Source organism: Zosterops lateralis, assembly GCF_965231275.1.
Source record: "Zosterops lateralis genome assembly, chromosome: 18".
In the NCBI taxonomy this organism is placed as follows: domain Eukaryota; kingdom Metazoa; phylum Chordata; class Aves; order Passeriformes; family Zosteropidae; genus Zosterops; species Zosterops lateralis.
Genome location: NC_139778.1, coordinates 2,720,077 through 2,747,835, shown reverse-complemented (window position 1 = coordinate 2,747,835; position 27,759 = coordinate 2,720,077). Strand labels below are relative to the sequence as shown.

The following is a 27,759-nucleotide window of genomic DNA, read 5'->3' as shown; positions in this document are numbered from 1 at the left end:
TTTTTTTTTTTTTTTTTTCAGATGCGCCTCCATCTCTGCTGCTGCTGCTCACCTGCGTGCGGGGAGGAGCCTCTCGGGAGCTGCTCTTTACCTCTCCTCCGACCGTCCCTCCCTGAGTCCCGTCCTTCCATCCCCAGGGAGCAGAGCCGGGAACCAGCGCCCACCAGGACCCTGCAGAGCCCGGGACAGCAGCTGGGACTCGGCCAACATGTTCAAGGGGGTGAGCAAAAGCTCCCCGAGCCGGAATTCCCCCAGCAGAGGGTCCCCTGTCAAACCCAGCAAGTAAGTGTGACCCCTGTCCTGTGTCAGTGCTGTGTGACCCTGGGGGAGGACAGCGTTTTAAGCCACCCCAAGTGCCATCTCTCTGTGGAGCAGCAGCAGGTTGGGGTTTGCTGGTGACACCAAAATGTGCTGCCTGGCTGTTGTTTGGTGGGCTTTGTGTTCCTCCTTCCCAGTGTCCTGCAAGCCCTGGGATGTGCAGTGCCTGGGATGTGCTCAGAGCTGTGGTCACTGAGCAGGGAGGTGCAAAAAGCTCCTTTGGGGCAGGTAGGAGCAGGACAAAAGCAGCCTCTGCTTGGGTGGAGCAGGGTCTGCTTGACAGTGAAGCAGATCCCAGCCTGGCCCTGAGATCCTGGGGTTCCCTGGCTGTGTGAGGCTGCTGTGATGCTGCCCTGGGATCCCTGGAGAAGGGTGCTCACTGTGCTGCTGCTCAGGTGGTGGGGATGGGTGAGGATGGATTTGCTGGTGGCTGCTCTAACCCAGGCTGGCACAGGCCGGGTCTCTCAGGGTGAATTGCTGAGTTTGCCTCATTCAGACCTGCTTGGAACAACTTGGACTGGTGGAAAGTGTTCCTGCCCATGGCAGGGGCTTGGGACTGGGTGTCTGTAAGGTCCCTTCCAGCCCAAACCTTTCTGTGATTCTATGAGGAAATTCCCTCCGTTCTGAGGGAAGGAGATGTGTGATGCTTCCCTGGGATCAGGGAGGGAGCGCTCCTGCAGGGAGATCCCATCCCTCCCTCCAGCTCCTCTTGTTGACTCAGGATTCTTTTCCACCTTCCTCAGCAATTTTGCAGGGCTGATTCCACGGGAATTCCCTGCCCTGCCGTGGTTGGAAGCTGAGGAAGTTGCCAGGGGGGTTGTGCTGAGGAGAAGGGGACATGCAGGAAAAGGGGGTCTGGCCACATCTCCTGGGACCACCAGTAGCAGTCCAGGACAGTGTTTGTGTGTGTGAACACCTGTGTGGTCACAACACTATGCTGTTTTGGGGGCCAAACCCCAGGACAGCCAACAGCCACAGGGCAGCAGGGCCTGGGGACAAGGTGACCCCACAAAGGTGACTCTGGGGCTGCCTGGGGGGGTGTTGGGAGCTGGACCCCTGCCATGGGAAGCCTCAGTGGAGCTGAGCAGGCACAAACCCATCCCAAAGGCAGGTCTGGGGGCTCTCTGAACACCAGGCTTTGCCTGGGGCCTGCCTGCAGTGAGGCACCTCCCCAGCAGCCTGGGAGCTGTGTCAGGCTCTGGTTTATTCAGCCTTGCTAATGTAATCCCTTCACCTTCCCAGCCAGCTGCCAAAGGAGGCTGGGGATTTCTCAGGACCCTGCAGAGGGTTTGGGTAGGCTCTCCCTCTCAGAATAACTGGAGCTGCATCCCAGCAAGATGACACCTCTTCCCCATGCAGGATGGAGGCTGGAGGCAGGAGCACAGCAATTATTGAGCTCGTTGTGCTTGTTTCAGGAGGCACCAACCATCAGACACAGCCTAATTCACTTGACCATGGCCTTGGGCTTGGTCAGTAGCTGAGAAAATGAAGGTGGATGAGTTATCTTGGGAGCAGCCAACAGCACACGCTCTGCAGATGGCCCCAAGAAAATGTTGGTGGCCCACAGCTGCTCTTGTTGGCCCCAAGGCCAGAGCCTCAGCAGCTGAGTTTCCCTCTCTCTGGGGTTCATAATCAGCTGGACCCCCAGAGAGGGCTCTGGGTCCCTGGGGCTGTGGTGCTGAGCCTCTGGGCTGTCAGGGCCCTTTGCTGTCCCCACTTGGTGGGTGCAGCCCAGGGAGGCATCAGCAGGCACAGGTTTGTCCCTGTTTGAGGAGCATCCTGGATGTGCCCTGCTCTAGGTGCAGGCACTGCAGGGCTGAAAGGGAAAGCTCTTGAGAAGGTGGAATTGAATTGGATCTGGCTGGACTGGCTGTGCCTGGGTGTGATTTTAACAAAGGCTGTGGGTGGTTTGGGAGGTGGAGGGCAAGTCATCTCCTGGGATTTAAGTGTCTCCTAGGATTGCTGCTTTTTTCACCACTTCCCTCTGCTTCTCCCCAGTCAGTCTGGGGCAGTGTGGACCCTGGGGACGGGCAGGGGCTCAGGGACTGACCCTGCCCTGGCAGGGGGTCAGTGGTGGTCTGCTGGGATCTGCTGGCAAATCAAAATGTGCCAGGACCTCTGTGTGTGCTGGGGAGGACAGACTCAGCTCTGGGCTCTGTGGCCATAAAGCAAAGTCCCCATGAGGAAGGGACAGAGAGGTCAGGGACTGCAGAGGGTGGTGCTGTGGTCCTGCCCAAAGTGCCCTGGCAGGAGTGACCAGGAGTGGGGGACAGCCCTGCTGCTGCTGCTGAGAGACACCGTCCCTTGTGTGCAGCTGGACTGTCCAGGAGGCAGAAAGTGGTACAAGAAATGAACCAATTAGTAATGATAATAATGGTGCTGTGCCTCTCCTAGGCATGAGATAGCCCTAGGGAGGAGGCTGCCCTGGCTGCTGAGGAGGAGCAGGAGGAGCTTTGCCCAGCCTTGCCTTCAGCCATCCCAGAGCTGTGGCTGTACCATGCTCTGTGTGTGGAGCTGGACCCAAATTCTGGGAGGGGTGTCCAATATGAGCTTGTGGCTGCCTGATGCCAGGCTGCCTCTGCAGCCCAAATGTCATCCTGTTCCATGTTTCCTGTCCCAAATGTCACCCAGGAGTGCAGGGCCCAGCTCTGGGTGAGCGGGAGCTCCTGCCCAGGGGCAGCAGGAATGGGCAGGGGACACCCTGAGGAGGGACAGTGATGCACCCCTGTCACCAGGGGCTCTGTGGGTGGGTGTTTGCATGGACTCCTCCCAGCACACCCCTACTGCTCCTGAGATGATGTTTTCCAGGATTTATCCCTGCTTCCCTGAAAGCCAGGCTGTTTGCAGCAGCATCCTGGTCTCCACCCTCAGGTGCCCTGTGCAGCACAGGCTGGGATGGGCTGAGTCCCTGTCACCAGGAGGTTGCTGACATCTTTTCACTCCATAGTTTAGTTGTGGCTCAGCCTAAACAAAGCAGATTCTTGTGCCCAACCTTAGGAACTAAGGGATGGAGTGCCCCAGCGTTTCCTTCAATCAGAAAGGGAGTGCCAGCAGGAATAAACAGGATTTTGTTGGTGGGAAGGATGGATCCTCACTTCTCCCCTCTTGGAGCAGCACAGTTACCCACAGCCACACACAAACGGGGATGGGCTCGAGCAGGACACCCCATCCAGGCTCTTCAGGCAGGAGGTGAATCCAGGCAGACTTCCTGGGGGGACTCTGGGAGAGGCTCTGTCCCCCGGGACAGCCCAGCCCGTGACTCACACTCTCCTCCCTGCCCAGAGAGCCCGGGCAGGAAATTTGGGTGGTGCTCAAGTATTTGCTCGTGGGACACCACCTCATTCCAGGCGTGTCAGGGATGAGTGGGAGATTGTGTAACCTCCTGGGGAGGGGGGACCTCTGAGAGCTTCCAGCCTGCTGTGCGCTCAGGCTCACCGGGACCTGCTCCCATCCTCCCTCTGTGCTGCAGTTTACACCAGGAAAGGGCACGGATGGAGTAGGAGGGGTGATTAACGGGATGGAAAACACAGGTTGTAGCAGGGATTGATGCTTTGATGGTGCCGGATGTGCTGCTTGGGCTCCACGATCGCTGGAATTAGAGCCTGCAGGAGTGGCAATGCTGCAGCACAGCATCCCCCTGCCCTTTGCCCATGTGCATTCCAGGCAGGAAAGCTGCAGCACGGCTGGGAGATGCTGCCAGCCCCAAACCTCCGTGCAGGCCCATGCTTGGGAAATTAAAAACAAGGGAGGAGCTGGGGAAAGGAGGCTGTGAGCAGGACTGCTGGGGCTGTGCCTCCTCTGGAGCCACACGGGCTGTGCTCAGTGTGGGCTGAGCTCACTTCAAACGGGAGCTGTGGCATCCAAGCGCTGGGCTTGGGGTGACCACAGCACTCCCTGGCACGTTACAGTCACTTGGGGCTGTAATAAATGAACATCCCAGCATTTGGAATGAACTGTGGAACAGCTGGAGCCACGAGTAGGAGCTGGAGCAATGACAGAGCCATTAAAGGAATCATTTCCCCTATCCTGTGTGGATTCAGGGGCTTGGAAGGAAAGCACTTGGCTAAAGGGCAGACGTGGTGACTCTGCTGCAGGACATCACCTTTCTCCCACCTTCTCCTTCCACCAAAGAAGTACCACCTTGCCCTGAAGAAATGTCCCCCCACTCCAGCTGACCCCCAGTGCTGTCCCATTGTTGCTGCTCAAACTCTTTCCTCCTGGTCTCAGCTCCCAGCACAGAATGCACTGAGCCTCTGCTGACCTTTGTCCCATCAGCAGCATTCCGAGTGCTCCATCCCTGGGTGATGCTATCACTCCACACCCTCCTGCCCCTGCCCACACCCTGGCAGTGCTGTGCTCTCCCTGCCTGCAGGGTAGGGCTGGCACTGTCCTCAAGGGCAGATGCTGTTAGAAACAACAGGACAGAGGACAAAGGTGGCACTGGGGTTTGTGCTTCCTTGTCCGCAGGGAGCGTTGGGAACCATCCCATGCCTGCCATGGCTGCAGGGTTTACATCCAGCTGTTCCAGCAGGGCTGCTCATTCCCAAGGGTGGTGGTGGGATAAGGGCTGTGATGGTTGTGTGGTGGCACTGAGGTGACAGCAATGGGGAATGAATGTCAGGAAACTTCACTGAAACCTCACTGGGGTGAGGAGGGCTGGTAGGTGTGTGTGCCATGGCCTTGGGAAATTGGAGTCCTGGCCCTGTGCAGGACACCCCAAGAGTCCCACCATGCACCAAGAGCATTGTCCAAACATTCCTTGAGCTCAGACAGGCTCAGTGCTGTGACCACCTCCCTGAGGAGCCTGTTCAGTGCCTCAGCACCCTCTGGGTACAAAACCTTTTCCTGATATCCAACCTAAACCTGCTCTGACTCAGCTTCATGTTGTTCCCCAAGCTCTGAAAACACCACAACAGGCTACAGCACCCACAGGGGCTTGTGGTCTGCATAGCAAGTCCTTGTCCCCTGGAGCCCGGTCTTGGGGTGGCACTGGGCCCAGCTTTGGAGAGTTTCACATGGGACAGGATGGCAGCTCTGGGCTGGGCTGAAGGGCCACCTGTGCCAGCAGCCAAGGGCAGGCACCCAGGGAAGCACCTCCAAACAGGGTGAGCATGTTGTGCTGCCTCTGCAGGGTGCTCCTCTGGCCTCTAGCTGTCTGTGGCTTTGGCTCTGCCCACCCCAGATGTGGTGTTGGTGCTTTTGGGAACTCTACAGCAGGTTTCCCCCCTTTTTTTTTGTTCTATTGTTTTCCTCCCCTCTGATGTTTTTTTGAATCTACACAAAGTTTTGAGCACCTGCAGGAGCTGTGCAGAAGGGCTGGGTGGGATGTGAAGGATCCCATCACCACTCTGAGCACACCATCTCTGGCCTTGCCAGACAGTGACCCCTTATGTGTGTCTGAGCCCTTGGCCACAGCTCAGGCTCTTTCCTGAGAGCCCCAGTGGGCACAGGGGGAAAGAACCAGGCCTGGGGCAGTCCTGGGCTGAGCTTTGCTGTTCTCACCCCTCTGCTCTGCTGTTCCTCTCTCAGGTCCTCCACAAACGAGCTGGCCGTGCTCATCTCCCGCATGCAGACAAATGCTGACCAGGTGGAGAAGGACATCTTGGAGACTCAGTCCAGGCTCAAGCAGGTCAGCTGTGGCAGGGGGTGGTGGGAGGTGAGAGGCTTTGCCTAGAAATGTCCAGGACAGCAGGTCGGGTGTCTGCTCTGTGCATGCTGCTGCAAGTTTGGGGGCTGACTCGAGGCTGGGGAGGAACAGACACCCCACGGAGCCTCCCAACCCCTGGGGCTGCATCCCAAGGCCTCCCAGATTCTTTCTGCTCAGTGCCTCAGGCTTTGCACAGCCAAGGCTGTCTCACCTATGGCAGCACAGCCCTCCCAGCAGCCCCAGAGGCTGCCAGCCTGACCCACAAAGCCCCTGGGAGGGAGGGAGGGAGCAGGAGGCTGGGCACCAGGGCTCTTCTGTGCTTGTTGTGTGGAGGATCCTCTGTGTTGGCCAAGGGAAGTGTTGTGATGTCCGTGTGGCCCATCCAGGCTTTTTCCTCTGTCTCCTCGGCCTCCAGGATTCCAGCAATCAGCAGAAGAACAAGGCTTTTGAGTTCCAGACAGAGAATGCCAGGAACCTGAAGGAAGCTGAGACCCTGCTGAAGGATCTCTTCCTGGATGTGGATCGTGCCAAGAGGCTGAAACACCCACAGGCTCCTGAGATAGAGAAAGAGTGAGTGCAGTGGAGGGACTGGAGGGCACTGAGCAATTGGGAACCTTCTCAGGACACAGAATGAACTCCAGTCCTTGCCATGAACGGTAGTTTCACTCTTCTTCCCACAGAGTTTAGCCTTAAAATCATCTTTTCTGTCAATTCATTATAAAGATACAGGTATGCAGAGTGGATGTCGGAGTGATTGCCCAAGAGGCTTTTGGGAGCCCTTATAAAAGAAAAATGCAGAGCTAAACTTTGGGCAAATCCCCTTTTCCTCTGCCTTCCCTAAAATAAATACTTTTAATTTGGGGCAAGCAGAGTCAGAGGTGGGTGTTGGCGTGGGAGAAGAGCTTCAGTTGGCTTCTGGTGCTTTGCTCCCCTTCACTTCCAGCCCTTCTATGTAGAAATCAGGAGGGAAGTTTCCTAGTGGGAAGGGACAGCCCTGACCTCCCTGCAGGATTCCCCTGGGCAGTAATTCCTGAGACACCCCTGAAGAAGGAGAGCAGCAGGACAAAGTGCTGAACACTGCTGCAGGAGGCCAGTGCCACAAAGGGACAGCAGAGTACCCTGGGTCACCCTGCAAATGAAATCTGGGCTCCACCAGGCCCACCTTGGCTCTCCTGAGTGACACAGGGACCTGTGCCTTTCCCCCGGCAGCATCCAGCAGCTCCATGACCGAGTGACACAGCTCTGTGCCGAGTACCGCGCCCTCTACGAGCAGCTCAACATCCCTGAGGTGGGGCCCAGGGTGGACTGGGCCAGGATCCTGGACCAAAAGATGGTAACAGCAGCTGGGTTTGGGTGTTATCTCCCACCTCCTGCCAGGCCAGATAATGTTGCTGATGTCTGTAGGGCAGTTCCAGGCACTGCATCCTCAGCATAGCACAGGGATGTTGGAGGTGGTGGGAATAATTCCGTGGCTCTGGGTGGAAGACAGACTCTCCTTCTACCTTTTAAATGCTCTGGAGCACCCTCTGAATTAACCTCTTCAGGTTAGGGGCATCAGGTAGAGAGTCCTGCTGTGGGGTGAAAGGATGGAGAAGGTGATGTCTCCTCGGGTTTTACAGCCCTACCTTTCAGGGTTTCACACTGCAAGGTTTGGGTGTGTGGACTGCCCAGATTGAGGCCAATTTGGATTCCCCTGAAAGCTGGATGTTTATGAAGTGCATCCCATGCATGTCACCATGGGCAGGGGGCTGGCTCAGCTCAAGTCTGTAGCCCAGGGTGTTGTGGTCTGGTTATCTTTGCACCTGTGTGTGGCTGGGGAAATGGCAACCAACAGCAATAATGGGAAACAACAAAAAAATCCCTTTCCTTCCTCCTGGACTGCTATCAGACACCAAATCTTTTCATGCCTTGCCAGCACTGCCTGGGGTTTCCCCCTGAAATGCAGCCTTTTGCTTTAGTGTCTGCCCTGACTCCTTTTGCACAGAAACAAGTGGATGCAGGACAGTATGGCCCTGGCATGTCGGAGCTGGAGAAGCAAATAGCTGAGCACAACATCCTCCAGAAGGAGATTGAAGCCTACGGACTCCAGATCAAGAACCTCCGCTCTGGGGTAAGGCCTCCTCTGTCCTCTCCTTGTTCTGTCACTGCCCTGGGGGCCCTCCTGGCTCTGCTCTCTGCCTGGCTCTGTGTCCCCTCTGCTCCTCCTCACAGTCAATGCCCACCCTTGTTCTGCAGAAGGCATGGGGGGCCAGGGAGGTGGCTCCTGGGTGGTTTCTAAAGCACATTCCATAAATCAGTTCATCAGCATTCACCACATGTTTTGCTAACAGCTTTTCTTTTTTTTTTTTTTTTTTTGTTCACCTCCTTGGTCTTGGCTGTGTTGTAACTCAGGATGCGGCAGATCTAAAAAGCCAGTACAAGGACTTGCTGGTAAGGTTCTCAGTGGTTTTCTGAGCAGATGGGGTCTGAGCAGAGTAACACCAGCCCTGATGGGCAGGGAATGCCCAGTTCAGAACAGGAGCTGCCCTAGGGTTTGCACAGTAAAGTTGTGTCCCTCATATCATTTCCACATTTCCTTTCCTCCTTGGGATAGGTGTAAATTGAAAGAACTCTTGCTGTCCTCAGGGCAGTGCTGAGGGTGAGATCCATGTCTCTCCTCTTCATGGGTCATGGATCTGCAGTTTCCTCTATGTCCATGAGCACAGGGACCAGGAGGCACCAGGAAATCCAGCCCACACATTGTTCCAAATCAGGATTGCAAATGGGGAGGCTTGCCCTGATCCCTAACAAGGGCTCCAGAGAGAAAATGAGCAGCCAGAGCAAAGGAGATGGCCAGGAAGAAGGGCCTGGATTTACCCAGCTGGGCCCATGAAGGTTGATGCTGAAAATGGGATTTATGAGAAATACAGCAGAGCTGGGCCAGCTCTGAGACTGCCCCGGGCACCAGCCCACACCTGGGATTCTGGTTAGACAAACATATCTTGTCTGTGAGGAGGGAAAGGGAACAGCAGCCCCATCAGATAAGAGCCAGTGGTGGCAGATTTCTCACCGAGGTTTCTGGGAATCTCCTGCTGGATGTGCAACAGGAGTGTGGTCCTGGGGAGGAGGGGAAGGAGACTCCCCAGGCTGAGTACTGACACTGTCTCTGTCTGCAGAAAGCTTCCATCTGGCGAGGGCAGAGCCTTGGCAGCCTCTACCACCACCTCCAGGGCTGCACCAAGGAGCTGGGCTACCTGACAGAGCAGCAGACCAAGATCCTGAAGCAGGACTGGAGTGACCAAATGATGGATGTGCAGAGCGTGCGGCGCGAGTACGAGGTGAGCCCTAGCGGGGGAGGCAGCATGTCCTGGCCAGGAAAGGGATCTGCAGGGTCACCCCAGCCTCCTGCACAGCCACCACCAGCCCTGGGCATGAGGCTTTCCAAAACAGAGGGGGAACAGACCCCCTGGGCCCATGCTGGAATTAGGAATGACCCCTCCAGTCCCCTGAGCTGGCAGGTGGGATCATACACTGTAGAGCTGTCAGGGAGGCTTTCCATGCTCAGAGAGAAGGGAGGGGCTCAGTGCCACATCAGCCTCCATGGCCACAGGACAACACCCAATGACTTCCATGTGCTGGGACACAGAAAATGAGAGGTAAAATTCCTTAGGAAAATACTCTTTGAGCAAATGCCCTGATGCTTTCTGAGGTCCAAGTGTGTCTCATTTGTTTTAGCTCTGCCTAGCCCCTTCTGTTTTAACAAATAAACAATCAAACAAGGATGTCTGTGTTTTTTGTCTTATTTCTGTTATGTTTGGTGCCCCAAGAGACCCCTCTGTGCTCCCTTCATGCTCCCAAGGTCAGAAAGTTTCTTTTCCCCTCCAGGATTTCAAGTCCAATGAGCTGCTCAGCCAGGAGGAGTTTGTGAACCACCTTCAGGACGATGGGGACAGGATGATTGAGCTGAAGCACCCAGCCATCAAACCTATCCAGGTAGGGAGAGAGGGCCTCTTCCCCAGCCCTGTGGGAGAATGAAAGTGTTTCTGTGCCTCAAGTGGTGGGTCAGAGGAGACCCCTTCACCTCTCCCTGCAGTTATGTTACTCTTTCCTTCCATGCTGCAACGGCTGCACTGCAGCGTCTTTCTGCCTGCCCCAGCCCTGCAGGGAAGCTGAGGGAAGTGCAGGGTCTTCACTCTTTCCAAAATTTCCAGAAGATAGTGGCCAACATCTGTGTGCTGGGAGCATCTCCCACTCAGGTGCTCTCACACACCAGTGCAGCCACCCTCACACTGTTGGGAAGTTCCAGCTTTGACATGGTGTGACTCCTCTCAGGTGAAAGCAGCTCCCAGCCTCCAAGGCTGTATTTCCAAGGCTGCAGATGCAGTGCCAGGCTAAGGTGGGCTCTCAGTCCCCAACACCTCTGGAGCTGAGACCACTTGAGAAGTGATGGCTGCTTTGTATGAGCCAGGTTCTTCTCAAGGGGTGTCCTCACTCAGGCTCAGCATCAGGCAGTGCCTGGGCACAGCTCTCTCTCTCTGCTCTTCCTCTGATCTCTGGGACTTCTGAGGAAAGGAGACCTGTGGTTCCAGGACCAGCTGGAACCCACTGAGATGTGCTATGTTCCTCCACAGGCTCACCAGGAAGCCTTGAAGAACGAGTGGCAGAATTTCCTGAATCTCTGCATTTGCCAGGAGAGCCAACTGAAAAGTGTGGAGAGCTATAAGAAGGTAAAAAGCAAATTCATGGGGATTGGCTCTGCAGGTCAGGCCAGAGTGGGCAGGCTGGGAACAGAGACAGCAAAGGGGTGAGGATGGGAGACCCTTTGCTTGCACCTAGTAAAGGTCATTTGGGGAAATTCCCCTCAAAATAGAACCTTTTAGAGGTGCTGAGAACTGAGAGACCCCACTGGACGTGGAGACAGTAATGTTCCCCCATGCCTGACTGTTTCCCTACCCACACCTCCAGTTCCAGGATGATGCTGAGGCTGTGAGCCACTCCCTGAAGAAGATGAGCTCTGACCTGGACACCAAATACAGCAAGTTCAACAAGGACAGCCCCGGGGTGGTGTCAGATCTGCTGCTTCAGCTGGAGGTGAGACCTTCAGGAGATGGCACCAGCCAGACCTCAGGGCAAATCCAAAGTTTAAAAATCGCAAGTAAATGACAGAGGGTAAGGGGTGGATGAATAATCCAACAGGGGTAATTCACCCCAGCTCTGTGCTAGGAGGGGGAAGCCCAGAAGATCTGTGCTGCTCACACTGCCTGAGATGGCACTGTCCCCATCAGTGACACACAGCCAGGCCCCAAGTCACCATCAGAGTAAAGGAGAAGTGCAGAGAGAAGCCATGTGTTGTCCCTAACATAAGACACTTGGATTAGAGGGCCTGAGAGTGTGAGCCACTGGCATCCAAGCAGGGAAAGATCCTCCCATCTCCTCAGCGCTCTCATGAGCCAAGGGCAAGGGAGGGAATAAAGAAATCTGACCTCAGGGGTGAGATGCAGATAGGAAAGGAAGATTTGCCCCGGAGAGAGGGAGGGGACACATTCACCTTGGGATCTTCCCAAGTATGCAATACATTTCACTCCTAAGAGATGCTGGGATCTTCTGACCCTGGAATGCAGCTACCTCGTGGGAATGTTCATTTCTGAAAAGGAAAATTTCTTCAGGATATTTGATATGAAAATGTGGGTTCACCTAAGGCTAAGCCAGGCTGTGTCCTCAATGGCAGATTGGTGAGCAGAGGAAAGTGAGGAGAGTGTTGGCAATGGAAAGGGGAAGAAGGGACATGGAGGGATTGAGAATGGAGAAACTCCCAACTCCACCCCACCAGGACAGATAATTGGTCCCAGGATACCTGCAGTAGTGTAACCCTTCCTTTCCTCCTTATCCAAACCTGGTCACAACCACTGTCTCCCCTGTTGTGCCTAGAATGAAGAGAAGGTGTTGAAGCAGGCAGAGAAGAGCATTGCTGACCTGAAGAGAAGGAGCAAAGAGATCAGCCCACTGAAACTGCGCCGGACACGTCCCTCTCAGCCCCTCACCCTGGACACCCTCTGTGACTGGGATGCTGGGGAGGTGAGGGCTGGACTAGCAGCACCCTCAGAAGGGACAGAGAACTGGATTCTTCTCTGGTTGCTCCAGATCTTGGCTCCATGGTGTGAGGAGCTGTTCTAGAGCCAGAAAGCCAAGCCTTTCACTGGGTTTTGTGTCCTCTCCCAGGTGCAGCTGACCAGAGGGGACAAGTACACTCTGAAGGACAACAGCAACCCAGAGATGTGGGTGGTCCAGAGCAGCACTGGCGTGGTCCAGGAGGCACCTTCTGCTTGTTTCTCCATCCCTCCTCCTGACCCCGAGTCCATAGACAAGGTCAACAGGTGAGTCTGCAGCAGAGACCCTGACCCAGAGAGACATTTAGACTCTCGTGGGTCATAACCAGCCTGACTGCAGAGAAACAGCAGCTGGGGACAGGCCTCTACTATCTAGCACTAAATCCCTCCTGGAGAAGGATTTTTCCCTGCACCCAGGTATCTCATTCCTCAACATTCCTGCACACTGCACAGAGCTCACTGACAATGAGTTTTCTGACAGCCAGGCTTGATTTCTTCACCCCAACATGTGACCCGCAGAGGTTTGACTAAATTCATTGCAGAATCAGTCTGGAGCTTGGGACTTGCCAAACAGGACGGAGTTATCTGTGGTATCTCCTCTCAGCCAGCCCCAGCTGGAGCCTGAGCAATGCTCCTTGAGCCTGTGGAGGTTTTCTGCCTGCCTGCCCTGTCAGCTCCTGCTGTTCCCACAGGACGGGGCGGTGGTGCAGGGAGGTTGGCATTGCCTTTTTAATCATGGCCCCGGGTGTTTGGGTAAATCAGCGCTGCTCAAGTGCTGAGGAAAGGCCACAGCCCAGACTCAGAGCTATGCAGGCATGCCCAAAGTGGGAGCTTGGCTCCCCAGTGCCATGGCTGTGATTGCTTCATTGTGTTCCTCCTGTGTAACCCTCTTCAAACATCCCAGACTATTGAATCCTTTGGATTTATGGGTTTCATGAGTATTTTAGAACAGAAATTCAGTTCCTCTGCACAGAGGGTCAGCCCCCATCTGACAGCAGCCAGGCAAGCTGGGAATTGCTGTTTTTAGCACAAAGTGTTTAGCTGGATCCGTCCACAGGAGGGATGAGAACTGGTCTGGTCCTTCCTGTTCCCTCTCCTTCTGGTTCCATGAATCTTTTCTCACCCAGAAATATTTTTAGGTCCTTCTAGCTCTGGCAGATCCCAGCTCTAGTTTCATTAGGCAGGAACCATCCTTACAAGTGGGATCTGGCATTTCTAGTGCCACAGCCACAGAAGGAGCCACTTGTACTTGTTTCCTGAAAGGCTGCAAAGCACTGCAACCATATGAAATACGTTTCCAGCTTTGGGAACACTGGCTTCCTTGGGAGAACTTGGCTGCTCAAACCAACCAGCTGCTCTTGCTGCTGTTCCCTTTCCTGAGGGACATCTCTGAGTTAGAGCAGGCTGCAGGCTCCCAGCCTTTGGGGACACCTTCCCTTGCCTTTGGGGACACCTCCCCAGCACAGCCATGGAGCTGCTGCTGTGCAGGGCTCTGTCAGTGCTGTGTCCCTTCCTGGCTGATGATGTCCCTCTGTGCTCACAGGTTGGAAGGGGAGCTGAGCACGGTGAAGCAGAAGCGAACAGCAGTTCAGAACAACCTGAGACGCAGCCAAAAGGAGCAGGTCCAGCCCAGCCAGCAAGGTTTGTCACCTGGAGAGTCCAGCCCTCTCCTGAGGCAGCTCTGGAAAAAGACCACCCACCCAAGGGTGGGCAGAAGCACCTGCAGCTCACACACAGATACCTGCAGAGGTCCCTGTGGGAGGATGCCTTTCCTCCATGGCAAAGAGCAGCTGGCAGGAATTCACTTAAAGCAATTCATTTAAAGTCTGCTGCCCTTCTCACGTCTCTGAGATTCACCCCCAGCCCCATCAACAGCTGGAGGGTATTTAGGATTTCAGGGGGATGTGCCTATCCAGAAACCTTAATTAAACCTGCTTTGTAATCTGGGTGCCTTGCAGTTCTCTTCCCTTGCTGGGGGCTGTGGGATGAGCAGGCAGCCATGGATAATCCCAACCCTGGGTTATCTGTGTTATTCCCACAGCTGTAGTTCAAAGGCTCCCAGCAAAGCTGAGAAGGGATGTGTCTGCATGCAGCACTTGGCTTTGTCCCTCCTCTGGAGCTGTGGCTCACCATGGCAGGGCTAAAACCTGGGGATTAACCTAATCTGTGTCTCTCTGCAGCTCTGTCCAGGAGCCCTCCAGCAGTGCAGGATGATCCCCAAGCTGACCAGCTCCTCAGCAGCCTGGACCGTGTTGGCAAGGACCTGCTCCAGGTAGAGAAGGAGGTCTTGAACCGAGTGAGGTCTCCTGTGAACTACAGTGACCCTACAGATGACCTTGGCAGGAGGATCAAACAGCAGCAGGTGAGTTGGAGCAGGAGCAGTTTGTCCTTGGCCCAAAGCAGGACAACATGGAAATAACACGGGAGATGACAGCTGGTGCTCCAAAGGAGAAATCCATGCTGCAGTTTTAAGGGTTTCAGGCTGGCTTGAACCCTTGAAATGGGACTAAATGAAACCCTCAGGAAATGCAGGCCCTTCCCTTGGCTCTGGTCCATTCATTTCAGAGCTGTGGTCCAGGTGCCAGTCTTGAGAATGCTGTCACCCTACCCTCTCAAGTCTGTAATGAAGAGACTAAGGGATAAAGGGAATTAATCCAAGGGCCAGCTTTGTCTCACCTGATGGGAAGTACAGACTTGAAAATGTCAGTGGGACAGGGAAAGAGGCAGTGCCCTGGAGCCCCTCTCCTTTCCTCTGGGTCAAGGTCTGGATTTGCAGTATTTCAGCTTGTTACATCTTCACCTGTGGGTATTTATCCACCTCTGGCAGCAGGATGGGCTCAGGCAGGTAGTTTTTTTCCATCTCTGTCTATGTGGATCTCTTTCCCACACCCTGCCACTGCCAGACAGCCACAGTCTGGATGGGGCTGTGCCCCAAGGGGCAGCTCCTTATGAGAGGGGCACCACACCCTGAGCCCCACAGCTAAATCCGCCCCTGAGGGAAACACATTTCCACAGCAGCACTGTTATGGCTGTGTTGGGTGACTGTGCTTCCATCTGGTGTGCCAGGAAACAACAAAGAAACTTGAGAACCTGGGGGCAGCCAAGGATGCTTTGCAGAAGGAGTGTGAGACCTACCTTTCCAAGAAACCCACCAGCACCTCGGCTTCCCAGCTCCCTGTCACGCTGAATGCCCTCAGGAGCAAATACAACGATGTCAACATGCTCTCCAGCCTGTACAACGAGAAGTGAGTGGTAGGGATGAGGGAAGGAAGTCTCCTTGCACAGGTGTGCTGACACAGAAGCATGACAGAAAATGCTTTTATCTATATGAGTGTTGGTTGAGGTCCAGCACAGGTTGGAAACCTCCCATCCATCATCAAAGGCACCTCTGAAGGAGTTCTTGTGTGTAATTTGTGAGCAGATCCTCCCACCATGGAAAATCCACCACAATGGGTGTGTGTCCCAGCTCTGCTGTGTAGTGAACTGCAGCATCTCTGACTTGTGAGCAGCATGACAGGGCTGTGAGTGCATGTTGCTTGTTCTCTGACATGTTGCAGAAGCTCTAAGTTTGAGTAAGGTTAAACATCAAAGGGAGAAAAAGAAGAATGGGGTTTCTGTAGCTGACCTTGTCCTTCATTTTCCCCTTTCCCAGGGCTAAGGCTGCCCTGAACCTGGAGACTCAGATCGAGAACACAGACAAGATTGTCAGCACGTTTGAGGCCAAGCTGGCTCAGGACGGCATCATTCCTGCATCCCCCAATGCCCTGCAGGATCGGGCCAATGACCTGCAGGTAGGGAAACATCAGGCTTCTCATTCAGGCTGGGAGATCCCTGAGCTCAGGGAGCAATGTGGATTTATTTGAGCACCTTGAGGAGCCAGTGATGAGGCCATTTTGATGACTTTTTCCTTGAAGGTTTAATGTTGGTGTTGCAGGCTGACCTGCTCTCACTGGACAGCAAACCACTCTGTCCCTCTGTCCCTTCCTTTGTGGTCCCTAAAATACATCATGTCCCCCTTAGCATCTAACCTCTGTTGCTCTGCCTCACACCTATCCCTAATCTTTCCTGCTCCCCATCTCCTTGCCCCATCCTTGACACCCACAGTGACCTGATGTTTTGCCTTCCCCAAAACTTCTCAGAGCACTGTCCAAGCCACCTTTCTCCCCAGCTTTCCTGGTGCCTCATTGCTCCACCTCTCCCACCTCGCATGGTCACTCAGAGAGCCTGACCAGACCCAGTGCTGCCCAGTCAGTGACACATTGAGAAGGGTGTTTGCGTCAGTTTGTGTCAGTGACACATTGAGGAGGGTGTTTGTGTCAGTTTGTGTCAGTGACACATTAAGGAGGGTGTTGGGATGTTGCTCTGACTGATGCAAACACAAGGTGTCTGTTTTCCTCCCCTGCAGAAGATGAGGAGGGACCTGGTGGCCCAGGAGGACTGTGTGCTGAAGCTGAACCGGGGGCTCAAGGATGCCGAGCACAGCTGCAGTGCAGTGCAGAACAACTTCCAGGAGTACTGCCCTGACCTGCCCCGGCAGAAGAGGGAGGTGCAGCTCCTCAACGATCGCTACCATGCCGTGGCCGACCAGCTGGACCAGCGGTGAGCACCTGTGGGGTTACCTCTGCTCTGCTCTGCTCTGCTCTGCTAAAGTGAACTGGAGCAGGGGTCACAGCCTTGAGTATGTTCTTCATTGCAGGACCCTGATTCTTACCATAGCCTGTAATAGTGAGGACCAGCTGTGTCCTGCTGTGTAGTTGCCACCTTTCTATTCACAGCACAGGCTTTGAGCTTCCAGAGCTGTGCTCCCCACTCAGGCATCAGTTGTCACCCTCCCTCTTGTTTTTGTTATCTTGGTGTTTGTTGTGGTGATGTTTTCACCTTTCACATTCCTTCCTAGGAACTTGCACATGAATCTTTGCCCTTCCTCTTAATGTTCCTGTCCACTTTTGTGCTGCACAGAGAGAAGACCCTCAGAAACATCAGCCTCACCTACCAGCAGTTCCAAAACTCCAATGAGAACCTGATGTTCTGGATGAACAACCTACCCAAGCACCAAGTGAAGACCACTGATGGGCCAAGCCAGATCAAGTACAAGCTGCAGGCACAGAAGGTGTGTTCCAGGGCAAGAACAGCCTTTAACTTTAGAGGGATGGGGCAATTTGCTTGTGAACAGCACATGCAAAATAGTACCAGCCAGCTCCTAGTTGTGTGCTCCTCCACCACAGTGCATGAACTAGAGAAGGATTGCAGTCCACAGATGGTGTTACTTGGTGTATCTCACTGCTGGGTTTATCTACAGTGCTGGTGTCCTCATCTGTGCCAGTCACCTCCAGGTTGAAATCTCCATGGAGAGGACACTTTCAGATCCTGAAATACTGCACCTTGGGCTGAGATGTGCATCCAGGTCCTTCATTTTTCTCTCCTTGAGCAGACTCTAAGCTCACTAGCTCAGACAAGGAGTTGTGGAGGTCTCTGTGTTGGCTGCTATTTATCTTATTTGTGATAAATCAGTGTGGGAGGTCCTGGGCAAGTTATAGCACTGCTGAGATACCCTAAAACTCTGGAGACTCTTTCTAAATGTCTTCCTGTTCCCACTATTCCCTCAGCTGAGCTGGTTCTCTAGGCTACAAGAGTATTACTGGGCAGCTGGATTTCAGTGTGTCCTTAACACCACGTGTGTCTCCTGCAGAGGCTGGTCCAGGAGATCCAGAGCAAGGAGCCTGAGAAGAATGCCCTGGTCAGGCTGTCCCAGAACGTGCAGTCCACACTCAATGTAAGGATGGGTTTCCCCATTTATCACTCCCTTAGAATTTCACCCAAGAGATCCCACCTGGTTCTCATGTGTCTGCTCTGAACAGGACTATGAGCTTGAAGCAGGCAAATTCAGCTCTTCTCTGGACCCTTCCCTGACTGACTCTGCTGCAAAGAGGCTGCGTGTCACCCCCCTGCAGGAAAGCATCCAGGCCCAGGTAAAATGCTAAGATGAAGGCATGGAAATCATTGATCAGCTCATTACCCACATCCCAATGTCCTCTGCAAGGCCTTAATCCACTCTTACAGCCACCACTGATTATAGTCCTAATCCCAGAGTCAGAGTCCTCAGGGATCCCTTTGTCCCTGGGGCAAAGCAGCATGTGAGATCCTGAACCAGGGTTGTGCCTGGCACCTGGGCTAAGATTGCTGATGTTGCCTCCTCACCACATTGTGTATGATGATAAAACTTAGAGTGTAGGTGTGTGGGGAGAGGAAGGAGCCAAAGCTCCTCTGTGTTTTCCCAATTACACCCCAGTTCTCCTGCATCATCTTGAGGCTTTTGCTAGCTGCTCTCCATCTGTGAATTTGGAAGACTGGACCATGTGTAGGCCTGCAGGAATCTAACAGGCATTCAAATAACAGGGACAGGATCTCCTGCAAGAGTCCTTAGACTCTGTGTCTCTCTAAGGAGACAATGGGAAGACACTAATCCCTAGAGCTGTGCCATACACAAAAATTCATCCAGGTGCAAGGAAGTGTGGCAGAGTCTGCCACGCAACAGAGCAGTGTCTGAGTGAGGGCACAAGGCTCTCACCACTCTTTCTTTTGCAGGAAAATGATGTCACCAAGCTCTACATGGAGCTGGCAGCAGAAAACAAACAGCAGCTCAGCCGGCTGGAGTTTGCCAAGAAGATTGTTGAGAAGGTACCAGCTTTCAGCTCACTGCACGATTGGGGTGCTCTAGATTGGGGTTCAAACCTGCTCAGCCTGGGGCTGCCCACCCCTCCCTGAGTCTCCACATCCAGGTGTGAGGAAGGACAGGAATGGAAACCCCTCTGAGAAAAAGACCACAAGAAACCACAGTTTCTGACACTGGTCTTGGGACTCATCACCTCTGGGGGCCCTCAGCTTATTACTGAAGATGTAGTTTATGCTTGGGGAAAAAAAAAAAAAAAAAAAAAAAATTAGGGCTTTTAAGTCCAGTTCTCTTAGCCACAGCTAATCAATGATCACAGACTGAAAAATTCAGATTTGTTTGTGGGTGTGGCTGGAATTTAGTGCTCTCAATCTTCTGGAAATGATTCAAAGCAATAGGACTTTTATACCTTTCTAAGGTTTGAACCACCTGTAGGAAAGGTCTCAGGACCAGGTGACATTTAGTGGGTTCAGGAAGCACAAGAGATTAAACTGCGGGGTGGCTGTGATGCTCTCCCTCAGCTGCAGATACAAGAAGGCAGCACAAAGCACCTTTTTGGGCTGCTGCAGCACCTCCATCCCAAGAGGAAGACCCACCAAGTCAGTTGCTTGAGATGATAGGATTGTGTGCTCACTTTCCATTTACAAACAGCCTTATTTGATGACTGCCTGAGGATTCTGTGCCAGTTTTCTCTCCCACCATGCCATGTCATTTTAAAAGATCTCTGAGTCACCTTAAAAGAGGGTTATTTTTTTTTCCCTTGCAGAAGGAAGTGCATGAGGACATTGAAGCTGTACATGAGCAAACCCAGAAAGCTGAAAACAAAGCCACAACAAGCAAGGAATCTGAGGGGTTGAAATCACAGCTGGAGGAGGAAAGGAGGAAAGTGGCCAGGATTGAAGAGGACCTGGAGGAACACAGAAACAAATTGCTGATGTTGAAAACTCAGAAGCCTGTTGAAAGAGTGGAAGAAAAAGAGGTGATTGAATACTACAGAGACCCACAGGTGGAGAGCAACCTGTCTAGGATGGTACAGCAGATTGAAGAGGAAGGCAAAAAGAGGCAGAGCCTGCAAGAAGACATTGATGCGATGAGCCGTAAGCTTGCCCAGATGGAGAGCGAGAAGAAGGTCGCTCCTGCCCAGCTCCTCACCAAAGAGATCACAAAAATTGAGAAAGATCCAAGCCTGGATGGCCAAGCAGCCAGTCTTCGTCAGGAGATCAAACGTCTCCAGGAGGAAAGCTTGGCTGCTGCTTCTGAACTTGAGCAGCATAAGAGGGAGCTGCACATGCTGGAGAGAAAGCAGCCCAACATCCGAGAGAAGGTGGTGGTGAAGGAGCTCATCAAACTGGAGAAAAGCCCAGAAATGCTGAAGTCTGTTAGGAGCCTGCAGTTACAAATTGATGACGAATCCTTCAAAAGAAAGTCTGCAGAAGAAGCAATAGTGAAAGTGAAGAACAAGATTGAAGAGGTGGAAAGACTGATTGAAACAGCAGAACCCAAAATTATTGTTAAGGAGGTGAAACAGGTAGAGCAGGACCCAGAGTTACTGAAAGAGACTTCCAAGCTTAAAACTCTGATTGAAGAAGAGAGGAGCAAAAACTTGATGCTGACAGGTGAGCTGGGAGAGCTGCAGAACCAGTACAGCATTGCAGAGAAGCAAAAGCCCAGGATAGAGGTGAAAGAGAGGGTCAATGAGATCTTCATGGTGGACCCCGAAACAGAGCGGCAGATTGCACACCTCAAAAGGGAGCTGCAGGAAGTCACTCTGAAAAGGACAAAGATTGACAGTGAAGTGGAAGAGGCCTTAGCAGAGCTCAAAGTCCTCAGGTCACAAAAACCAGAGGTGGAGTTTAAGGAGGTCATAGAGGAGGTGGTGAAACATGAGAAGAGTCCAGAGATTCTCAGAGAAATCGACAGGCTGAAAGAGCAGCTCAATGAACTTGTGAACACCAATGGCAGGACCCAGGAGCAGCTCATTAGGCTTCAGGGGGAAAGGGATGAATGGAGGAGGGAGAGATCCAAGGTGGAAACCAAGCTGGTCAACAAGGAAGTCATCCGATATGAGAATGATCCACTCTTGGAAAAAGAAGCCGACCGCCTCCGTCAGGAGGTGCGGAACATGTCCCAGAAGAGGAGAGCTGCAGAGGATGCCATCTATGACCTGCAGAATAAATACATGCTACTGGAGAGGCGGAAGCCGGAGGAGAAGGTGGTTGTTCAAGAGGTGATACTGACCCAAAAGGATCCAAAGCTCCGAGATGAGCACAGCAGGCTGAGACGCAGTCTGGATGAGGAGGTGAGCAACAGGCGTCGCCTGGAACGCGACGTGCAGCAGGTTCGTGTGCTGGTGGAAGAGCAAGAGAAGTTGCTCAACTTTCAGGAGGATCGAAGCAAGAGGCTTGCACTGGAGAAGGAGATGAGACAAATTACACTGAGAATAAAGGAGCTGGAGGAGAGCCCAGCTCCAGTACAAGAAAAAATCATTATGGAAGAAGTGGTCAAGCTGGAGAAGGATCCAGTCCTGGAACAGTCTGCCAGCAGCCTGCGCTTGGAGCTGGACCGGGAGAAGATGGAGGTGCTGAGCTTGCAGAGAGAATGCAAGAACCTGCAGGTGCAAGTCGATGTCCTGCAGAAAACAAAATCCCAGGAGAAGACCATCTACAAGGAGGTGATTCGAGTGGAAAAGGACAGAGCGCTGGAGAGTGAACGTGCACGCATCTGGGAGCTGCTGAGCAGGGAGAGGGGAGCCAAGCAAAAGGCAGAAGAAGATGTACGGCGGCTCCGGGAGAGGATCGAGAGAGCTGAAGGCATGAAGAGGACGTGGGCTCGTGAAGAGACAGAGCTGCAGAAAGCCAGGAACCTGGCCATCCAGGAGAGAGCCAACTTGGAGAGTGAACTGCGGGAGCTGGAGAGGCAGAAGCAGCAGAAAGTCCTCTTCCTTCGGGAGGAATCCAAACTGCTCAGCCAGCGGACTGAGAACGACAGGCAGAAGAAGAAGCAGCTGGAACATGAAGTCTCCCTGCTGGAGGCAGACATCCTTAGGGAGAAGGACCAGATCTACAATAAGGAGAGGTTCATTCGGGATCTCCAGTCAAAGGTCAACCGTGAAGAAATCAATCATGAGACCCAGATGAGAGAGACGAACCTCTCCACCAAGATCTCTATTTTGGACCCTGACACAGGGAAGGACATGTCCCCTTATGAAGCCTATAAACGAGGTATCATAGACAGAGGCCAGTACATCCAGCTGCAAGAGCTGGAGTGTGACTGGGAAGAAATCACCACCCTGGGCCCAAATGGGGAGATCTCACTTCTCCTTGACAAGAAAAGTGGGAAGCAGTATTCCATTGATGACGCACTAAGGCTGAGGAGGATCACAAAGGAGGAGTACCAGCTGTACCGGGATGGCAAGATTCCCATCTCTGAATTTGCCTTGCTGGTGGCTGGGGAAACCAAGCCTCCCTCGTCCCTCTCAATTGGCTCCATCATCTCCAAATCCCCACTCACATCACCCACCACCCACCAAACCCAAACCTTCTTCCCCCCAGCCTCACAGAAGGGCATATGTGATGACACATCTCCCATCGCTGGGGTGTATGACACCACCACCAACACCAAGTACAACATCAAAACTGCTGTTGCAAAGAAGCTGCTTGATCCCATGACAGCTCAGAAGCTCCTGGAAGCCCAGGCTGCCACGGGGGGCATCATAGACCTCATTTCCAGGGACCGGTTCTCGGTCCATAAGGCGATTGAGAGGGGGCTGATTGACAGGACCTACATGCAGAGACTGCTCAATGCCCAGAAAGCTTTCACAGGCATTGAGGACCCGGTGACCAAGCGAAGGCTGTCTGTGGGGGAAGCAGTTCAGAAGGGTTGGATGACCAAGGACAGTGCTTTCCCCTACCTGCAAGTCCAGCATCTAACTGGAGGGCTCATCGATCCCAAGAAAACCGGTCGCATCCCTGTGCTGGAAGCCGTCCAGACAGGGATGATAACAAGCAACTTGGCCAATAGGCTCCAGGATGAGTCCAACTATGAAAAAGATCTCGTTGACCCTGTCACTAAAGAGAAGATGAATTACAAGGAGGCCATGGCCCTCTGCCAGAAGGATTCTCTGACCCACCTCCTGCTGCTCCCAGCCGCGTCGGAGGGATATCAGCGGTACCACCAGGCCAGCCGCTCCCCCAGGCTCTCGCGATTCAGGCATTGAATGGACCAAGGCAGATACTGGGGCTGGTTCCTTCAGGAGTTCATCCCTTCAGAACACCTCTCCCCACAGAGGCAGCAGGCTCACAGGAACGGTGCATCTAGAATTTAGGGCTGCCTACTCTTCTCTTAGCTACCTGCCTCCCAACACAGCTCGGCCGTGCGAGGAAGAAAACGCGGTCATGGGGCTGCCATGGGGGGTCCCCACAGTCCCTGGGTGCTGTTCCCTAATCAGCCCAGAGAGGGGTTGATTGTGAGAACTTCACAGGCAGTAGGTTAAATGTGGCTGTGCCCAGAAAGGGGGGAGAGCCAGAGTGTTTTCCAGTTGGGTCATTGTGCATGCAATAAACATAGCAAGTGAGTGTCTGTGGCTGTGTTGTCTCTGCAAGCTGTGGCTGAAGGCACAGTTACTCCTCCCCCATGCAATCCCATGCCCTGCAGCCCAATCCACGGAGGTTTTGCAGACTCTTGCTCTCCCTAATCTCCCAGCACTGAACCCCTTAAAGTGTCCTTCTGTCTATGAGTCCATATTTTTAAAGGTTTTGTTATATTTGTCTTTAAAACTGAAAACCAATGGGACTTTGCTTTCCTGGTCATTTGGACATTTCTAAAAGAGGGACCTGAACACCAAAGGGGTGCAGTCCCACCCAACAGTACTGGAAAAATCTACACTTGCTATTTCTTTAGGTGAACTAAAAGTAAGTTACTCCTCTGTGTAACTTCCACCACTCAGTCCTTCCTGAAACAAGAAATTTTCATATCCCAAATGTTCTTCCCTAGTATCTATCCTATTGTGGAGCATCCCTTGGGTTTATGAGGTGAGAAAATTACTTTCTATTCGTATCAGCTGCTCCTTCCCTTCTCCCAAGGGCTCTTTTAGCTGATGCTATTCAGGAACTCAAACGTACCCAAAATAATCCATGAGAGTAGAGGTTTTCTCCCTCTCCTTCACCCACCAGACCAGCAGCCTAGCCTCTATTTCCATATAGCCTAGCTGGAATTTGAAGTCTGGGCTCCAGGAAGAAACTGTTCCCACTCTGGCAGGCTCAGCACACACAGCTCCCATTACCTTCCTCCTGGTAGGTGGTGCCCAGCATTAATAATCTCTAACAGCAAGTTACAGAGCCCAGGCTCTGTCCCAGGCTCTACAGGGTCTCTGGTTATTGTCAGGCCTATCGCTGCTGTTCATGGCCATCTCAGCTGCCATGATCAATGCTGGGCAATTTGTTGGTTTACAGTAGGGAAAACCATTGCACACAGCCTGGAGCATCTGCTCCCAGCCTGTTTCCTTTAGTCTGGACCAGCAGCAAGGCCCTGGAGCTGGGCTGTCACGGACCAGGAGAGAAATTCTGCCCAACAGCCCTTGAAGCACAAGAAGCATGGCCAGGTGAGGATCCTGTCCCAGCACAACCCAGGAGCCCTGGAGCAGTGCTGTTCCCAGGAAACCTTGGGACACAGCTCTTCAAAGCTGCTGGGAGCAGCCTCGCTGTGCCTTGGCTTTGCTCCCCTCAGCTGGCTGGACACTGGAGCATCCATCAGCAATGGAGCTGTTGCCTTTCCTGCAGCTCAGCTCAGCCCAGCAGGTGAGTGTGCTGCCAGCCTTCCTCACCCCATCCTGTGGGGTGATTAATGTTTTGGGGGAGTGTTCTGCAACCATGAGACTTGGAGTTCTGGTAATTAGGCAGGTAGTTAATAATTTTGGACAAAACTATGTGGCGGGAGGGATGTACCTGGGTTTGGGTGAAGTTGTTAAGAGATTATTAGGTGGCTGAGCAGCTTAGTCTAGTCTGAAAAACACTCACTTTTGTTTGCTACCAAGTGCCCCTTGTCTGCAGAAAGTAGCTCATGTCAAATCCTGATGTGCCCCTAGGAAGCACCACTCAGCCATGGGGCTCTCCCCAAAGCCTTGCTGTCTGGCAGGGTTATGAGTTGCTCAGAAAGAGCCAGGTAGGACTTTTCCTCCTTTCCCAGGCACAGAGTGATGGTGCTACACTGTGGCTTCCCCAGAGCAGTTATTTCAACACAGCTGTTGTTTGTTCCCTTTGCTGGCAGTGGAGTTAATAAGAAATGTTTAAAGTTAAAAGTCAGTTGCTTCAATTTTTGGGCTAGGTTTACTCTAGTGTTTTATTTATGTTTCTGGACTGGATGAATGTCCTTGGTATTTATTTTTTACTGCAGATCTTTTTATAAGCAAAACAAAAAGGAAACTCTTCTGCAAGGTTTGTCTGGTACAATGTGAGCATTGTTTGCATAGAGCAAACAGCAGAACATTGACTTTACAACATGTATGCAAAGGCAGGGAAATGATTCCCACAGCAGAATTCATCCATGTCTCCATGGTTTCATCCACAAATATGTGCCTCCAAGCTGGCTTTCACCACACAGAGGCCATGAGATGCAGGAGCACAGCTGTCAGGTTGTGCTGAAATTAGTTTTTTGGGATTGCAGTTACTAGGAGAGCACATGTGTGCATGTGCATGAAAAACAGGAGCGCAGAAGTTTGGCTTCCATAAATTAGATCTGTATTTTGAATATTTAAATAAGTAGAACATAACTCTGAAATAGCGTGTGGCAACTTCTAATGGAAAGCAACCCCATACTGAGACATCACTGGGCTGCAGAACCATCAGCCTCTCATTCTGTCACTAAAATTCACCAAAAACAGAGTAAAATAAAACTCCTTAACATCAATGTAGTGTTAAGAAGAGGCATCATTTATTACAGGATAAGCTCCACCTAATGTGCACACGATTCTCTACAAGTGCATTGCTTATATACAGTCACTACATGGACATTATTAGTGCTCATTACCATAAAACCCTCCCCGTGCTCCCAGGTTCAGGTTTTTTTATAGCCTTGTTTTGGCTGTAGCTGCATTCCTAAGCCAGATGTTCTTGGAATTCAATAGGTCCTTGCTGAGAAAGCAGCTCCTGCATACCCCATTTCTTTTTGTTAAAAGTACAAAGACACAGCAGAAATTGGATTAACCCTTTTGGTATCAATTCCCTTCTTTGAAACATCTCAAATTCCTTAAGGCCATTTGATAAGTTCCAACTCAATTTCTATCTATAGTTACCTATATTCCAACAACTGTTGGAATGACTGTTTTGTGAACACAACCAACAGCAATGCTGATAATCACTACAACTACAATGACAGTTAAAATTGTTTCCAGTATTCCAGCCAGCCTTCCTTCCTTTCAGGGACCATCACACTATTTCTTAAAGAATTTTACTGAACCAATTAGTTTCAGGATAGCATTGTTATCCTCAGCAACTGGCCACATTCTGTGGTCTTTGGAGATCTTCTGTTACATTTGGGATGTGTAGACAACAACATTTTCTATCCAATTTTAAATATCCACAACCCCCTTGTTCTTTGGCCAGCAATAGATCTAAGGCCATTCTGGTTTGTATTGTCAGATTATCATATTGAATCAACCCTGACAGATTCATAGGGACAATTGTCCAGGAATAAGTTTCCCTGCTGAACTGGGGAAAGGGAAGCAGGCTGTAATGCTGGACAGGTTGTGCATCCTACCAAACCCTTGGATTCAAGTCAATATTAAATTTTCTTCAACAACTCCACCTAAAGATAAAATAATTCCCATAAATATTAGTCTATACATTTCACTGATGGTTTTGCAGATGTCTTCAGCTGCAAGTGTCCAGTGTTTTCCATTGTCCACTCTGAATTCAGGTGCAATGTATCCAGGACTTAATTCCTTTCACCTTCACAGCCGGTCTTGTAGTCACCAGAACCAGATAAGGTCCTGCTGCTCCTGAAGTGGCTCAGGTTTCCAGATCTGGATGTGTATGGGATCCCCAGGCTGAAATGAATGAACTGGGGTGTCTAGGGTAAGAGGTTCTGAGAGCATGACAAACCTTTTTTTTTATTTTTGTTCATTCAAGGGTTTCCCTAACGAAATTAAATATTTTTCTTTTTCCTGATTTCCAATTTGTTCCTCAGATCCAGGGGAAGCTTCACAAAATATGACTTCCCAAACATCAATTCATATAGGCCCACCTTCAGGTTAGTTTGGGGCTGTACTCTAACTCATAACAAGCCTGGTGGTAGCACCTGTGGCCATTTTAAGAAAGTTCCCTGACACATTTTGCCAATCTGTTTCTTTTAAGTTTGATTCATTCACTCAGCCCTTCCACTAGGTTGCAGTCTCCATGGAGTATGTAAATCCCAGCTTATACCCAACTGCTTACTAAGTTGCTGTAACACTTCAGATATAAAATGAGGTCCCTCATCAGATGACATCCCAATAGGAACTAAAAACCTGGGTATGATCTCTTTGAGGAGTACCTTGGTGACTTTCCTGGCCTTGTTGGAGCAGCAGGGGAAAACTTCTGGCCACCTGGAAAAGGTGTTCAATAAATAATACCAGGAGATACCTGTATTGTTGGTGCGGTAGCTCAGGAAAAACAATTTGCCAGTAATTCCTGGGAGTGTTTCCTCTTTCAGTGATCCATGGAGGCAGTCTTTCTGAATTCAAAGGATTATTCTTGAGACAGATCAGGCATTTTTCTGTCACAGACTAGGCACTTTTGGTCATAGGGACACTGGTATCTGAGCCCTCTGTCCAATCAACACAGCTCTGATTCTCCAGTGGGTTTGCTGGTATTTCTCCTTGACAATTTGCAACACCACTTGTGTTTGGACTATGATGTGGTTGTTGGGAGTTGCCAGCCATCCACCCTCTCTGTTCTAGGCTTTGAGGTAAGTAGCTAATTTTCTATCTGCCTGACTTTATCCAGGGCTAACTTCTGGGAGTGAAACAGCTTTCTCAGGTATTAATGCCAGGATGCCTTGTTGTG

The 27,759-nt window shown here is 52.0% G+C and overlaps 1 protein-coding gene across 1 annotated transcript; it reads left to right on the top strand.

Moving 5' to 3' along the window:
* The first annotated feature begins 140 nt into the window (after positions 1–140).
* Positions 141–23,244, top strand: EVPL (envoplakin). Its single transcript, XM_083874801.1, has 22 exons — positions 141–282; positions 5,848–5,947; positions 6,381–6,535; positions 7,175–7,298; positions 7,950–8,075; positions 8,357–8,395; positions 9,121–9,282; positions 9,830–9,937; positions 10,576–10,671; positions 10,910–11,035; positions 11,873–12,019; positions 12,164–12,318; positions 13,595–13,692; positions 14,232–14,413; positions 15,118–15,296; positions 15,704–15,842; positions 16,457–16,650; positions 17,011–17,161; positions 17,741–17,824; positions 17,910–18,020; positions 18,637–18,729; positions 19,488–23,244. Exons 1-22 carry the CDS (start codon positions 209–211, stop codon positions 22,935–22,937), a joined length of 6,093 nt encoding a protein of 2,030 aa, XP_083730927.1. The 5' UTR covers positions 141–208; the 3' UTR covers positions 22,938–23,244.
* Positions 23,245–27,759: the final 4,515 nt, after the last annotated feature.

Excerpts from the sequence above, each read along its gene's own strand:
- EVPL (XM_083874801.1), top strand. The coding sequence starts at position 209 with ATGTTCAAGGGGGTGAGCAAAAGCTCCCCGAGCCGGAATTCCCCCAGC. Across the intron at positions 15,297-15,703 it reads TCCAGCCTGTACAACGAGAA|GGCTAAGGCTGCCCTGAACC; the intron begins GTGAGTGGTAGG and ends CCCCTTTCCCAG. Across the intron at positions 17,162-17,740 it reads ACAAGCTGCAGGCACAGAAG|AGGCTGGTCCAGGAGATCCA; the intron begins GTGTGTTCCAGG and ends TGTCTCCTGCAG.